The sequence below is a fragment of the Salmo salar genome, chromosome ssa20 (genome assembly GCF_905237065.1).
Source record: "Salmo salar chromosome ssa20, Ssal_v3.1, whole genome shotgun sequence".
In the NCBI taxonomy this organism is placed as follows: domain Eukaryota; kingdom Metazoa; phylum Chordata; class Actinopteri; order Salmoniformes; family Salmonidae; genus Salmo; species Salmo salar.
Window position 1 is genome coordinate 69,145,444 of NC_059461.1, and position 15,806 is coordinate 69,161,249.

Sequence of the window (15,806 nt, forward strand, 5' to 3'; positions counted from 1 at the left end):
AAATATTTCCAGGATTAGATTTTTCAGACACCATCTCCTTTACCATAGTATCTAGTACACAGTAAATTGATGTATTAGGATGTATCCTCAGGCATATGGGAGAATTTTGAAGAAATCTCTCAACAATGGTCAACAGTGAACAAATACACCAGGCAAAGTCTCTGAAACTGGTAAGGTCCTCTCTCATCTGAATACAATCCATAGTGATCAGAGTATGTTAGACGGGTAAGAACATATCCCCTTACCAAAAACCTACGTAAGACCCCTTCATCCTTTTGCCTCATTTATGGCCTGTTGAATCCATATAAAGGTCCCTGGTACCGTAAAAGATGCTAGTAGGAAGACCACTGTCCTGACAGAATGAACATGCAAGGTACTTTATACTCCCTTCAGAGAGAATGTACGATATGATCAGTAATTTTATGAGCAATTTAATCAAATCAAATGTTATTTGTCACATACACATGGTTAGCAGATGTTAATGCGAGTGTAGTGAAATGCTTGTGCTTCTAGTTCCGACCGTGCAGTAATATAAAACAAAATATTGCATAGTTTCCTAGGAACGCAAAGCGAGGCGGCCATCTCTGTCGGCGCTGGAAGCACAATACCATTACTAGAAAGATATTGGACGCATCCTTTGCTATCTGTAGGTCTATTGTTGGTAATGCAATTAGAGAAAATAACTATAGACATTGCTGGCTAATTGTATAACTATATTGGTTCTGGGTATTTCGTGTGTGTGTGTGTGTGTGTGTGTGTGTGTGTGTGTGTGTGTGTGTGTGTGTGTGTGTGTGTGTGTGTGTGTGTGTGTGTGTGTGTGTGTGTGTGTGTGTGTGTGTGTGTGTGTGTGTGTGTGTCTCTACTCAGTCATGCAGAGTGTTGTGTGGGCAGTGCTACTCTGGCCCTGTCTGGTGTCCTTGGGTGTCCCTCTGGAGTGTAAGGACGAGCAGGGCAACATCATACTTTGTGCCTCCATCTCCAAGGAGAAACTACTGGACCGGGTCATCCAACACGCCGAGCTCATCTACCGTGTCTCTGAGGAGTCCTGCACTCTGTTTGTGAGTACAACACAACTCCTATGTACTTCTGACATTTCCAACGTACCTCCTCTAAGAGTACCCACTGAAGAAATGTGTTCATTCATATCTGTGTGCAGCTGGAGAGCTTAGTGTTTCACAGTACACACTACATTCAAAAGTTTGGGGTCACTTAGAAATGTCCTTGTTTTTTAAAGAAAATCAATTTTTTTCTCTATTAAAATAACATAAAATTGATCCGAAATACAGTGTAGACATTGTTAATGTTGTAAATGACTATTGTAGCTGGAAACGGCTGATTTTTAAAGGAATATCTAAATAGGGATACGGAGGCCCATTTTCAGCATCCATCACTACCGTGATCCATTGGCATGTTGTGTTTGTTAATCCAAGTTTATCATTTTAAAAGGCAAATTGATCATTTAGGAAACCCTTTTGCAATTATGTTAGCACAGCTGAAAACGGTTGAGCTGATTAAAGAAGCAATAACACTGGCTTTCTTTAGACTAGTTGAGTATCTGGAACATCAGCTTTTGTGGGTTCGATTACAGGCTCAAAATGGCCAGAAACAAAGAACTTTCTTCTGAAACTTGGCAGTCTATTCTTGTTCTGAGAAATGAAGGCTATTCCATGCGAGAAATTGTCAAGAAACTGAAGATCTCGTACAACGCTGTGTACTACTCCCTTCTCAAAACAGCGCAAACTGGCTCTAACCAGAATAGAATGAGTGGGAGGCCCCGGTGCACAACTGAGCAAGAGGACAAGCACATTAGAGTGTCTAGTTTGAGAAACAGATGCCTTACAAGTCCTCAACTGGCAGCTTCATTAAAATGTACCCGCAAAACACCAGTCTCAATGTCAACAGTGAAGAGGCGACTCTACCACAGTTGCTGGCCGGTTGCCGATTGTGATGTCTTCCTTCTATGATTGTGTGTATGATTGTGGAACAACACACACACACACACACAAACACACACACACACACACACACATCTGCCTGTGTGTGTATCCCCAAATCACAAAACAGCATTGGCGGTGCATAGAAACAATGTGTTGCTTTATAGTTATGGTCACTTAACGTATGAGTGAGTCTTCTGTCTCTGTTGTGCCATCTTCCCGGGTGTATTGTTTTGGCCGATTAAACATAAGTTAGGCCTAATTATTCTTGAGAAGTCTTGAAAATGTCCCTTGCTACCACCATTATTGTATTATTATTATTATTATTTATGTATATTCTTTTGCCCATCTTAATCTTTTCTTTTTATGCCAGTCTGAGATATGGCTTTTTCTTTGCAACTCTGCCTAGAAGGCCAGCATCCCGGAGTCGCCTCTTCACTGTTGTCGTTGAGACTGGTGTTTTGCGGGTACTATTTAATGAAGCTGCCAGTTGAGGACTTGTAAGGCATCTGTTTCTCAAACTAGACACTCTAATGTGCTTGTCCTCTTGCTCAGTTGTGCACCGGGGCCTCCCACTCGTTCTATTCTGGTTAGAGCCAGTTTGCGCTGTTTTGAGAAGGGAGTAGTACACAGCGTTGTACGAGATCTTCAGTTTCTTGACAATTTCTCGCATGGAATAGCCTTCATTTCTCAGAACAAGAATAGACTGACAAGTTTCAGAAGAAAGTTCTTTGTTTCTGGCCATTTTGAGCCTGTAATCAAACACAGAAATGCTGATGCTCCAGATACTCAACTAGTCTAAAGAAGGCCAGCTTTATTGCTTCTAGTACAACAGTTTTCAGCTTTGTTAACATATTTGCAAAAGGGTTTTCTAATGATCAATTAGCCTTTTACAATTACAAACTTGGATTAGTTAACACAACGTGCCATTGGAACACAGGAATGATGGTTGCTGATAATGGGTCTCGGTATGCCTATATACTAGATATTGCATAAAAAAACTGCCGTTTCCAGCTACAATAGTAATTTACAACATTAACAATGTCTTCACTGTGTTTCTTATCAATTTGATGTTATTTTAATGGACAAAAAATGTGCTTTTCTTTCAAAAACAAGGACATTTCTAAGTGACCCCAAACATTTCAACGGTAGTGCATGTGCCCTGTGTTTTGGGGAAGTCCTATGGAAATACTGCAATTACCCTACCAATCATTTTGCTATATGCTCCACCAATATAACCAGCACTTTATAGCTTCAAAGTAGTTTCCCAACTCTCCTCAGACAAGGAATGATTTATGGAAGGTACAGAATCAAGACCATGCTGATAATGATATACTGTGCTGTGCATTCATATTGTGGTTTTCAGTAGCAGGAAAGCCCATACGATTCCCTTCCATACTGAGAGTACAGAACCAGCATCGGCTTTGAAATGGAAACATCATGTATCTTCTCGTTATTGGAAAGACAGTGCATGAGGCCAACAGATGAGAATACGTTGAAGAACAAAACACCAGCCGCTCTGCTTGTAGCTCAGTTGACAGACGGCTCGTCTCTATTGGCTGGGGTTAGCCGAGCATGAGTCTGTGTTTATCTTCCATGTTGTTCCTTGTTCCCTGTCTGTTTGATACATAGGAGGAGATGTTTGTCCCTTTCCCTATGCGCTCCCAGAGGAACCAGGCAGGATACACGTGCGCCACCAAGGCCTTCCCCATCCCAGGCTCCAAAAGCGAAATCCAGCAGATCTCAGTAAGCAGATGGGATCTGGACGCTCTACTGTTTTCTCTCTCTCTCTCTCTCGCTCTCTCTCTCGCTCTCGCTTTCTGTTTGTTTGGGCTTTTGTCTTCATTTCTGCCGATTGAGATGTCTTCCTTCTATGATTGTGTGTATGATTGTGGAACTCCATACACACACACACACACACACACACACGCCTGTGTGTGTATCCCCAAATCACAAAACAACATTGGCGGTGCTTCAACTTTTTCACCAGCTCAGTGACATGTTTTAAAATGACAGTTTGTCATAAAGCCAGATAACAAGATACTTTTACAAAGGAAATTGCTTATATTGTGTACCGTTCAAACTAGTCATTACACATTCATGTAAATCTGGGTTATGGGACCTAGAAAAAAAGCATGCATTTTGTTGGTTGCATTTAGCACTAACTTTAGATTCAATAGTGACCTCTGCAGTGCTTAAAAATCAGACTTCAAATGTGAAAAGACTTGGCCAACCGAAGGAGCAATGAAATACAACACTGTATCGTCTGCATACAAATGAATACAGTGCATTCAGAAAGCAATCAGGCCCCATCATTTCTTCCACATTTTGTTACGTTACAGCCTTATTCTAAAATTGATTAAGTAGTTTTGTTCCCCTCATCAATCTACACACAATACCCCATAATGACAAAGCAAAAACAAGTTTTTAGATTTTTGGGGGGGAAATGTATGAAAATAAAATAAATGGAAATAAGACATTTACATAAGTATTCAGACCCTTTACTCAGTACTTTGTCGAAGCACCTTTGGTAGCAATTACAGCCTCAAGTATTCTTCGGTGTGACGCTACAAGCTTGGCACACCTGTACTTGGGGAGTTTCTTCCATTCTTCTCTGCCGATCCTCTCAAGCTCTGTCAGGATGGATGGGGAGAGTCGTTGCACAGCTATTTTCAGGTCTCTCCAAGAGATATTCAATCGGGTTCAAGTCCGGGCTCTGGCTGGGCCACTCAAGGACATTAAAAAAACAAGTTGTCCCAAAGCCACTCCTGCGTTGTCTTGGCCGTATGATTAGGGATGTTGTCCTGTTGGAAGGTGAACCTTCACCCCAGTCTCTGGAGCAGGTTTCATGTAGGATCTCTCTGTATTTTGCTTCGTTCATCTTTACCTCGATCCTGACTAGTCTCCCAGTCTCTGCCGCTGAGAAATCCCCACAGCATGATGCTGCCACCACCATGTTTCACTGTAGGGATGGTATTGGCCAGGTGATGAGCGGTCCCAGGTTTCCTCAAAACGTGACTCTTGGCATTTAGGCCAAAGAGTTCAATCTTGGTGTCATCAGACCAGAGAATCTTGTTTCTCATGGTCTGAGACTCATTTAGGTGCCCTTTGGCATACTCCAAGTGGGCTGTCATGTGTCTTTTACTGAGAAGTGGCTTCCGTCTGGCCACTCTACCATAAAGGCCTGATTGGTGGAGTGCTGCAGAGATGGTTGTTGTCCTGGAAGGTTCTCCCATCTCCACAGAGGAACTCTGGAACTCTGTCAGAGTGACCATCGGGTTCTTGGTCACCTCCCTGACCAAGGTCCTTCTCCCCCGATTGCTCAGTTTGGCCGGGCGGCCAGATCTAGGAAGAGTCTTGGTGGTTCTAAACATCTTCCATTTAAGAATGATGGAGGCCACTGTGTTCTTGGGGACCTTCCATGCTGCAGACATTTTTTGGTACCCTTCTCCAGATCTGTGCCTTAACACAATCCTCTCTGAGCTTTACGGACAATTCCTTTTACCTCAAGGCTTGGTTTTTGCTCTGACATGCCCTGTCAACTGTGGGACATTATATAAACTGGTGTGTGTCTTTCCAAATCATGTCCAATCAATTGAATTTACCAAAGGTGGACCAATCAAGTTGTAGAAATATCTTAAGGATGATCAATGGAAACAGGATGCACCTGAGCTAAATTTCATGTCTCATTGCAAAGGGTCTGAATATCTTAAATAAGGTATTTCAGATTTTTCTTTTTAATACATTTGCAAAAAAAAATGAACAAGTTTTGCTTTGTCTTTATGTAGAATAATAGTGAAGACATCAACACTATGAAATAACACATATGGAATCATGTAGTAACCAAAAAGTGTTAAATAAATCACAATATATTTTTTTATCTGAGATTCTTAAAAGTAGCCACCCTTTGCATTGATGACAGCTTTGCACACTCTTGGCATTCTCTTAACCAGCTTCACCTGGAATGCTTCTCAAACAGTCTTGAAGGAGTTCCCACATATGCTGAGTGCTTGTTGGCTGCTTTTCCTTCACTCTGCGGTCCAACTCATCCCAAACCGTCTCAATTGGCTTGAGGTTGGGTGATTGTGGAGGCCAGGTCATCTGATGCTATAATGACACAGGACGAGACCCAGATGCAAACACAGGAGGCAGATGGTTTGAGTCTCTGATATTTATTAAAATACAAGGGGCAGGCAATGGGCAGGTTGAGGACAGACAGAAACTCATTAACTAGGTAGGCTCGAGGTCAGGGCAGGCTGATTTGTCAGGCAGGCGGGCTCAGTGTCAGGGAAGGCAGAAAAGGTTGGAACCTGAAGGGCTAGAAAACAGAGCCTAGGAAAAACAGGAGCACGGAAAAAAACACGCTGGTAGGCTTGACAAGACAAGACAAACTGGCAACATACAAACAGAGAACACAGGTATAAATGCACTGGGGATAATGGGGAAGATGGGAAACATCTGGAGGGGGGTAGTAGTACTCGTACCTAACTGATGAGTCTGGTCTTTTACAGGACAGGTGGATTTGTAATGCAATGTAGCATCACAATACAGGCAACTGTTGGAGTTAAGCCTATGTAATCATTCCTGAGGTGACAATCTAGCTCTGCCCCGTTGCGTAGGCACAGTCGAAAACGAGTCGCCCATTCCCGATGATTCCCAAGGGGACACGGGTGACTTTGGATCCTCTCGGAAATGCAGGCGTCGGGGACTTCCGGGGTTCTTCGGGGGTGATCAAGCAGCTGTGGGCGAACAAGTGGGGCCAAAAACAGGCCTCCTCTCCCTCCTGCATTCCCGCAGACGTCCATCTATCCTTATAGTTAAGACTATGAGGGAATTGAGGTCCAGGCGTAACTCACAAGCTACGAGCTTGTCTTTAATCTCTTCTGATAGCTCATGAAGAAAAGTATTCAACAGAGACGCCGGGTTCCAGGCACTCTCGGCAGCCAACGTGCGAAAGTCTACCACTTAGTCTGCCACACTACAGGGTTGTTGACTGAATCAAAGTAGCTTTAGAGCCGCTTCTCTCCCGGACATTGGAGAATTGAATACCTTCCTCACCTCCGCCATGAAATCCTCCAAACGAAGGCAAATGGTGGATTGTTGCTCCCAAACCACCATAGCCCAGGAAAGCACCCTAACAGACATTAGCGTTATAAGATGTGCTATTCATCAAACAATCTGAAGGGAACAAAGAGGGTGGCAGCTCAAAGAGAAGGGAGCACTGGGAAAGAAATGCCCAGCAGGTTCCACGGACCCCAACATAGAGCTCTGGAGAAGGTAAGCTGTGTTCTCGGGAAGCCAGGGTAGGCTGTACAAAATCATAACTGGTAGGGGGATTACTGAGCATCTGGGAGGTCTCTGTTGTGACATGCTGCTTGATAAATAGTCCATGGAATGGCTCCAGTAACATTTCAAAACCATTGGTCATGGCGTTTGGAGACCTTCAATGAGGTTCTGAAGTAGCTCCTCATGTTTTTCAATGGTGGCCCCTGCAGGGAGACAGCGTTGTGGAGCCAGTCCGAGTCTGCTGGGTCAGTCATGGCCAGTTCGTACTATAACGACACAGGGCGAGACCCATATGCAGGCACAGGAGGCAGATGGTTAGAGTCTCTGATATTCATTAACCAGGTCAGAGTCCGAAAGGTACAGGGCAGCGGGCAGGCTCGAGGTCAGGACAGGCTGAATGGTCAGGCAGGCAAGCTCAGTGTCAGGGCAGGCAGAAAAGGGTAGAACCGAGAGGGCTTGAAAACAGAGGCTAGGAAAAACAGGAACACGGAAGAAACACACTGGTAGACTTGACGAGACAAGACAAACTGACAACAGACAAACAGAGAACACAGGTATAAATGCACTGGGGATAATGGGGAAGATCAGGGTGTGACAGGTGTAGCACTCCATCACTCTCTTTCTTGGTCAAATAGCCCTTACACAGCCTGGAGGTGTTTTGGGTCATTGTCCTGTTGAAAAACAAATGATAGTCCCACTAAGTGAAATCCCAATGGGAGCCCATATCACTGCAGAATGCTGTGGTAGCCATGCTGGTTAAGTGTGCCTTTAACTCTAAATACATCACCGACAGTGTCACCAGCAAAGCCCCCCAAACCGTCATGCCTCCTCCTCCGTGCTTCACGGTGGGAACCATACATGCAGAGATCATCTGTTCACAAAGACACAGCGGTTGGAAGAAAAATCTAAAATTTTGACTCATCAGACCAAAGGACAGATTTTCACCAGTCTAATGTCCATTGTTCGTGTTTCTTGGCCCAAACAAGTCTCTTCTTATTATTGGTGTCCTTTAGTAGTGGTTTCTTTGCAGCAATTCAACCATGAATGCCTGAATCACACAGTCTCCTCTGAACAGTTGATGTTGAGATGTATTCTCTTACTTGAACTCTGTGAAGCATTTATTTGGGCTGGTAACGCTAATGAACTTATCCTCTGCAGCAGAGGTAACGCTGGTTCTTCCGTTCCTGTGGCAGTCCTCATGAGAGCCAGTTTCATCATAGCGCTTGATAGTTCTTGAAATTTTCCAGATCTGGGTTGACTAGCATTAAAAATACAATTTACAGATAGAAAATAACGTAGCTGTTTGTTGACCAATGAGTAAAATATTTTTGCAAGACAAGGGAGCCTGGAAATGGGTTGATAATTATCGAGATCACTACTATCCCCACCCTTATGGAGTGGTAGCACAAAAGCTGATTTCAACACTTAAGTTAAATAAAAAATGTTACTGAGCCTGAAATGACAGGCGCTGCATATTTAAGCAAAGACGGATCCAAATTGTCAGCCCCTAATGACTTATTGGTGTCAATAGATAATAAGGCAGCAAGAACTTCTGTTTCTATGAGTTGTCAAACAGAAAATCCCTGACTACCATTTCCCATGTCACTTGAGGTTGACTGATCGTTCATCGAGGCAACTGGAGGCTGTATGTGGGAAGAACAGTCAACTGACTGGCAAAGTCCAGTGTGACCACCATTTCTTTCAAATAGGAAACCAGTTAGAAATCATCAAAATCGTATAAAACTACTTGCTTAGTCAGGGAAGTAGAGGAATTACAGTGAATTAACGATTTTGCAGAATTTAGAGGGATCAATAACAGAGTGTGCCACAGCGCTAAGGAAGAATTTTGATTTGGCCTGTTTATCCCGAGGCAGTGCACCTATTTCTCAATTGCCTAAATAGCTGCCAATCAGCTAACGAGACATTTTGTCTAGCCTTGGCCCAGGCTTGATTTCTTACCAAGAGGAGGTCTGAGAGTACAGGAGAGTACCATGGATTAGTTTGGTTTGCTTGAAAGGGCCATGTTTATCAGCCAGAGAGGTAAAAATGGATGAGAAAAAATGTAAGTGCCAAAATAGGGTCTGGTATGCAGCTAGTAGAAAAAAGCTTGCAATTGGGTGCGATTGTTTTTAAATTATCTTCACAATTATTAGAGGTTCAGAAGTTTTCAATTTGGTTACTCTAATGCAAGCCTAGGGCAGTGGTGGCTGATATTATTTGCAAAAACACCACTAACCAAATACTTATGGGGACGGTTAGTCAAGATAAGCTCAATCAATGAGGAGTTGGAAAGGTTCTTTTTTCTTTAGCCCCCAGGGATGAAGTTTGTGTCCGGTCCAGGCTTCCCACTGTCAAGGAAGCCCCTATAGCCAAAGGCTGCTGCTTTCGAATTCCACGGCGAGTGACGTGCCTCCATGGCTGGTTGGCAGGGTCAAGAATAGGAACATCCACTAAGTCATCCAGAAACATCCTACTAACTCCATTCTGTCTTGCGGACTACCGGACAGTCGGTTCTAGAGAGATGACACGGCGGCGACACTCCTATCAGGTCAGAGTGGCATCCAGCTACTTGAGTAGAAGAGAAAGAGAAAGTAGGCGGACGTGGATTCCCCAGTAGCTTGTGTAAGTTTGCTACTTGTTTGCTAAGAGTAGCCACTTTGCCTCTGTGGTCCTCTGTGAGCAAACAGTTGCAACATTGAAAGTCTGGATGGTCCATATTGCCCCAGAATACAGCTCCTTCAGCGTTGAAACCATTCGTTAGCCACCTATTTTTGAAATTACAGGCTAGCTAGGCTTCTGTGTCTCTCTTCTTGACAAAGATGTACTAAAAGTTTTGTTTAAGTTACTGTGGGTTTTCAAATATAGCCTGCACACCGCCTCCCGAAACAAGCACAGCCTGTGAAATGGCAAACACACAAGCAACACACAGCTGAGTCACACACCAGAGAGAAAATGGAGGACTTGCTCACTGTATGGATTCTGTCTGCACATACACTATACAAGCGGGAGATGATCAACACAAGTTGGTGCTGTAGAAACAAGCAGTAAATTGCGAGCCAGTGAGCCAAAACACTGTTCAACAAGTTAAGGAGAGACAGATAGCAGGAGTGTTCGCTTACCAACAAGCAGCGTAACGTGACAAGCGAGCAGCATTAGGACATTTAAAAGCTTCAGGATGGGACATTTCTTTTCAAAACGCACAAATTCAATACTTATGGACCACAGACCACTTTTAACTGTCATCTAGCCAGGGCCAAACTCTTTAGCTTTAAGGTTAGCTAAGGCTGTGAGTTGGAAACTATGCAGCAGTACATATATAAAGGTCCAGGTGGGAAGATTTGGCTTGCTCAAACATGCATCTCTATAATTATTCCTCAACAATGTACAAATGACAAGTGCAACGCTGTTAGTTTGGAGCAGGGAGATGATAATTGAGTACAGAAAACCCCTTTCCTTGTACTTTTAACACTGTAATGTTTATTTCAGATATATCGGTGACTTTACTGTTGAAGGTATTGCCTCTGTGATTTATGGGTCATTATTTTTATCTTAATATGTAATTGCTTTAGCTGAATCCAGTTACATGACTATACTAAAACTGCACAACAGCACAAATTCAAATCAATCCTTTCAAATATACGGTACTGTTCAGTACACAATAGTCACAATACTCAAACTGTGCTCCTTAACATAAACTGTGTTGTGCAGGACAAGTGGCTCCTCCACTCTGTCCTAATTCTGGTCCAGTCCTGGATTGAGCCATTGGTGTACCTGCAAACCACCTTGGATCGCTATGACAACGCCCCCGACACTCTACTCAAAAAGACCAAATGGGTGTCAGAAAAACTCCTTAGTTTGGAGCAAGGAGTGGTGGTCCTCATCAGGAAGGTACTTCAACAGTTACTCTAATACTTGTAGCTTTTAGGCATTTTCTCCTTTAGCCCAATGCATTTTCACACATCTCTTTCTCTTCTATATATGCCTCATTTCCTAGACTTCACCTCTCTCTCTCTCTCCCCCCATCCCCCTGTCTACTCTGTTCTGTCCTTGATGTGTACTATAGATGCTGGACGATGATATGCTGACCACCTCCTACTACAAGCAGGGTGTGGCTCCGTACGACCTGCAGCCTGAGGTGCTGGAGTCAGTTCTGAGGGACTACACTCTGCTCAGTTGCTTCAAGAAGGACGCCCACAAGATGGAGACCTTCCTCAAGCTCCTCAAGTGTCGCCAGACTGACAAATACAGCTGTTTCCTTCGCTAGAGAACAACTATTCCCACCCCATTCAAACCCTACTATTATATGGAATAAACAAGACACTACCCCGCATAATAAGGCTAGCTTAAAAAAAAATCCTCCCTGCTTCTGGTGCCCCCTTATTTGCCTTAAACACATAGTGAGGTCGACTGATATGACCACTGCCTTAGGGTGTCTTACCTCGTGCCTGGTTCAATACAGTATGTCAGCAACTGACTGTTTCCAAACATTTTCGTAAGTGTAATGGTTTGCCACTTTTTTAGAAAAGCTGCATTTTATATTTTCCTCTATATTTGTTTTACTTGGCTAGGCGTTGCAGGGCCATCCCAAAGGATGATTTGCATCTTGCTATGTCAAAAAAAGAGAAAAAAAATTGCATATTTTCCCATTGATTCAAATTTTCTTTGTTCTTAACTGGAGTTTGTATTCCTCCCTGGTTCTGCATTGTTTTTATTATTTCTGTTGCCCCTTGTGTATTCGGAGAGATTCTGTTCTTCTAGTTGAGCTGGCTTCACCTCTGCATTAGTGAAATGAAACACACTCAGTAGGAGACGGGAGTCAAAGGAAGAGCAGACGCTGCAGACAGAGAGAAGGTCTAGAGATATTCTGACAGGTAGAGAAGAGATTAAAAAAAGTAGTATTGAAAGAGGAATTGGACAGGAGAGTAAAAAAATTAAAATGGTTTGTTGGACAGGATATGAAGTAGCATTATTTTTAATTATGCCCATACCAGATAGTGTTTATCTCAAATTTACACAGAGGTCAGAATGAGGTGTTAAGAAAAGGACTATTTTTAGATTGAAAAATACCTTGATGATGCTTGTAACTGGCAAGACCAAAATAGGAAAATGGACAATCAATGTGTCTTTGTTATTTTAAATGGAACATTGCTGGAGGGTTAGCATGAAACTGTTCCACTGGTCCTATAGCAATGCTTAGCAAAGAGTAGAGATATCCATGTGCCATAAACAAATGAAAGGACATAACCATCAGTAACTGAAGAGAAGGGAATTTTCTCTGATCTGAAATATTGGCTTTGTGAGAATGCATTTGGTCAAAGATATGGTTCAAAAGATATGGTTTAATTAACCTTCTTAGCTATGACAGAGAAGCTAAAGGAAGTATCAGGACAGACTAATTACAAACTTGGACTAAAAGCTCCTGTATGCAACCCAAAGGCACCATTTTAAACACATCTTCTAGAGTTTTTGTATCCCCATGGCAACACTGATGGTCTGTTATTAAGGGAAACATTGCAAGGGTGGAAAGGGGTACACTGCCCAACCCCCCTGCGTTATAACCCATCGTCGTTCCTCCTAATACTAAAGTATATCTGGTTTCAGGAAAATTACTCACCTTTTCTGCTGTAAGAGCTCAAAGCTTCCCTAACAGTAACTAGGCAATATGTCAAAATGTTCCCGTTTATAATGAAAAATGTGTTCCTTGGAAATGTCTCAGTTGTAAAATTATCTGTAGATAATAATTATGTGTATTTCAAGCCACGTTATCAAAATACGGCTTTAGTAGAAAAGGCACAGCATGTTTGTGATTATCAATAAAGACAATAGTTTGTGTTGTAAAGGTGATATTGATATTGATATGACTCTTTTTGTAATGCGTCTGTGTGTAGCTGGTGTGGATGAGTCAGGCGCAGGACAGCAGATATGAGTAATGTTGCAATTTTACTCGAACAAATAATCAACATACACGTCAGTAAATACAAGGCCACAATTACGGACCGCAATACAATAAACAATCACTCACAAACAAACATGGGGGAACAGAGGGTTAAATGAAATTAAAATGAAAAGTGGATCGGCGATGGCTAGAAGGCCGGTGACGTCGACCGCCGAACGTCGCCCGAACAAGGAGAGGAACCGACTTCGACGGAAGTCGTGACAGTACACCCCCCTTGATGCGCGGCTCCAGCAGCATGCCGACACCGGCCTCGGGGACGACCCAGAGGACAAGGCGCAAGGCGATCCAGATGGAGACGGTGGAACTCCCGCAGCAACGAAGGGTCCAAGATGTCCTCCACCGGCACCCAGCATCTCTCCTCCAGACCGTACCCCCTCCCACTCCACGAGGTACTGAAGGCCCCTCGCCCGACGCCTCGGGTTCAGGATGGCTCGAACAGCATACGCCGGGGCCCCCTCGATGTCCAGAGGGGGCGGAGGAACCTCCCGCACCTCAGACTCCTGGAGTGGACCAGCCACCACCGGCCTGAGGAGAGACACATGGAACGAGGGATTAATACGGTAATCTGGGGGAAGATATAACCTGTAGCATACCTCGTTCAGTCTCCTCAGGACTTTGAATGGCCCCACAAACCGCGGGCCCAGCTTCCGGCAGGGCAGACAGAGGGGCAGGTTTCGGGTCGAGATCCAGACCCGGTCCCCCGGTGCGAACACAGGGGCCTCACTGCGGTGGCGGTCAGCACTCGCCTTCTGCCGCCTCACGGTCCGTTGCAGGTGCACATGAGCGGCGTCCCAGGTCTCCTCTGAGCGCTTAAACCATTCGTCCACCGCAGGAGCTTCGATCTGGCTCTGATGCCAAGGTGCCAGAACCAGCTGATACCCCAGTATGCACTGGAAAGGGGAGAGGTTAGTGGAGGAGTGGCGGAGTGAGTTTTGGGCCATCTCTGCCCAGGGAATGAACGCCGCACACTCCCCCGGCCGGTCCTGGCAATATGACTGCAGAAACCTACCCACATCCTGGTTTACTTTCTCCACCTGCACGTTACTCTCGGGGTGAAAACCTGAGGTGAGGCTGACCGAGACCCCCAGACGTTCTATAAACGCCCTCCATACCCCGGACGTGAACTGGGGACCCCGATCAGAGACTATGTCCTCAGGCACCCCGTAGTGCTGGAAGACGTGAGTGAACAGGGCCTCCGCAGTCTGTAGGGCCATAGGAAGACCGGGCAAAGGGAGGAGACGGCAGGACTTAGAAAACCGATCTACAACGACCAGGATCGTGGTGTTGCCCTGTGAGGGAGGAAGATCCATCAGGAAGTCCATCAATAGTTGCGACCACGACCGCTGTGGAACGGGTAGAGGTTGTAACTTCCCTCTGGGCAGGTGCCTGGGAGCCTTGCACTGGGCGCACACCAAGCAGGAGGAAACATAAACCCTCACATCCTTGGCCAAATTGGACCACCAGTACTTCCCACTAAGACAGCGCACTGTCCGACCGATGCCAGGATGACCAGAGGAGGGTGACACTTTTGGACTACATCAGTGGTTCTCAAACTGAGGTGTTGGCAGTGCGAGCCTGACTGTTCCTTTTTCCCCTTATTTTTGTTGTTGATTTTGTTGTAATGTTTGAGTCAATCAGATGTCACATGAACACACATAAGACATGGCAAAATGTGTAGAATTGCAGGAAATGAGAGGGGCATGTTTCCCAATGATGGACTGGTGGGCCCGAGTGAAAAAGTTTGGGAACCGCTGGACTACATGATTGCCCTCTTCTTCCCACCCCATTGCACCAGGTGGCAGCAGTACTCTGTCTTCAAGACCTTTTCATCTGAGAAGATTGCAGTTTTCTCAGTCCATTAAAATACACCCTTTGATCTAGGCCTACGTGTAACTTAAGATGCCTCCTATTGAGAGTAAAGTGTAAAAGTAGCTGTGGAATGCTGATGTGTTATAGAGCTGGACACGTGCTTTTGAACATTTGACACACATTTGACGCAAACATCATTTAGCCTACTGTTTCAGGAAGGAAGGAAAGTAAGATACATTGCAACATGAAATCATATTCATGGGAACTAGTATGGCCCTCTCTCTGCATATACATATAATATGTATACTGTATATTTTAGAGTCAGATGGAATTTGTCAAACAGCTTCAAGTTCTCAGAGAGGCTCATGTAGAGGAGACTTGACCAGGGTTTGAGCATGATTATGAGGAAATAACTTTATCCCTCAAAGGAAAACTCTGGACTGCAGCAGTGGCTCTGTTTGTGAGTGATGGATTGCCAAAATAAAGAAGCAGAAGTTCTATTAGTCGTGCTCTCTGGAGAATGCGCTTAAAATTGCCGGTCCTTATTGTTTGTTCCTGTTTACACCAATTTCACACTAGCAAGGTGAACACAATAAAGGAAGTGGCTAACAAAGACAGTTGTTCCTCGTCTGGGTTTCCTGCCAGTAATACAATCCTCTATGAGTGTCTTCTCATCTACAGCTCCTCCACGTCAATTCGACCCCAGCTCCCTTTATCACAAGATGTAAATCAGCCAGCAGTAGTCACGGCGAATCAAGTGTCAACATGGCAAAGGTTTTGCCAGCAACGTCAGGTTCAGCTTCCTGTGCCCTAATCACTTC

General features: G+C 44.4%; 1 protein-coding gene across 1 annotated transcript; it reads left to right on the forward strand.

Moving 5' to 3' along the window:
- Positions 1–341: 341 nt before the first annotated feature.
- Positions 342–13,059, forward strand: LOC100136491 (somatolactin). The gene is given in 5 exon segments (NM_001123604.1): positions 342–373; positions 868–1,058; positions 3,567–3,680; positions 10,929–11,108; positions 11,284–13,059. Coding segments are annotated over 5 exon segments (699 nt in total). The 5' UTR covers positions 342–360; the 3' UTR covers positions 11,485–13,059.
- The last annotated feature ends 2,747 nt before the right edge of the window (positions 13,060–15,806 follow it).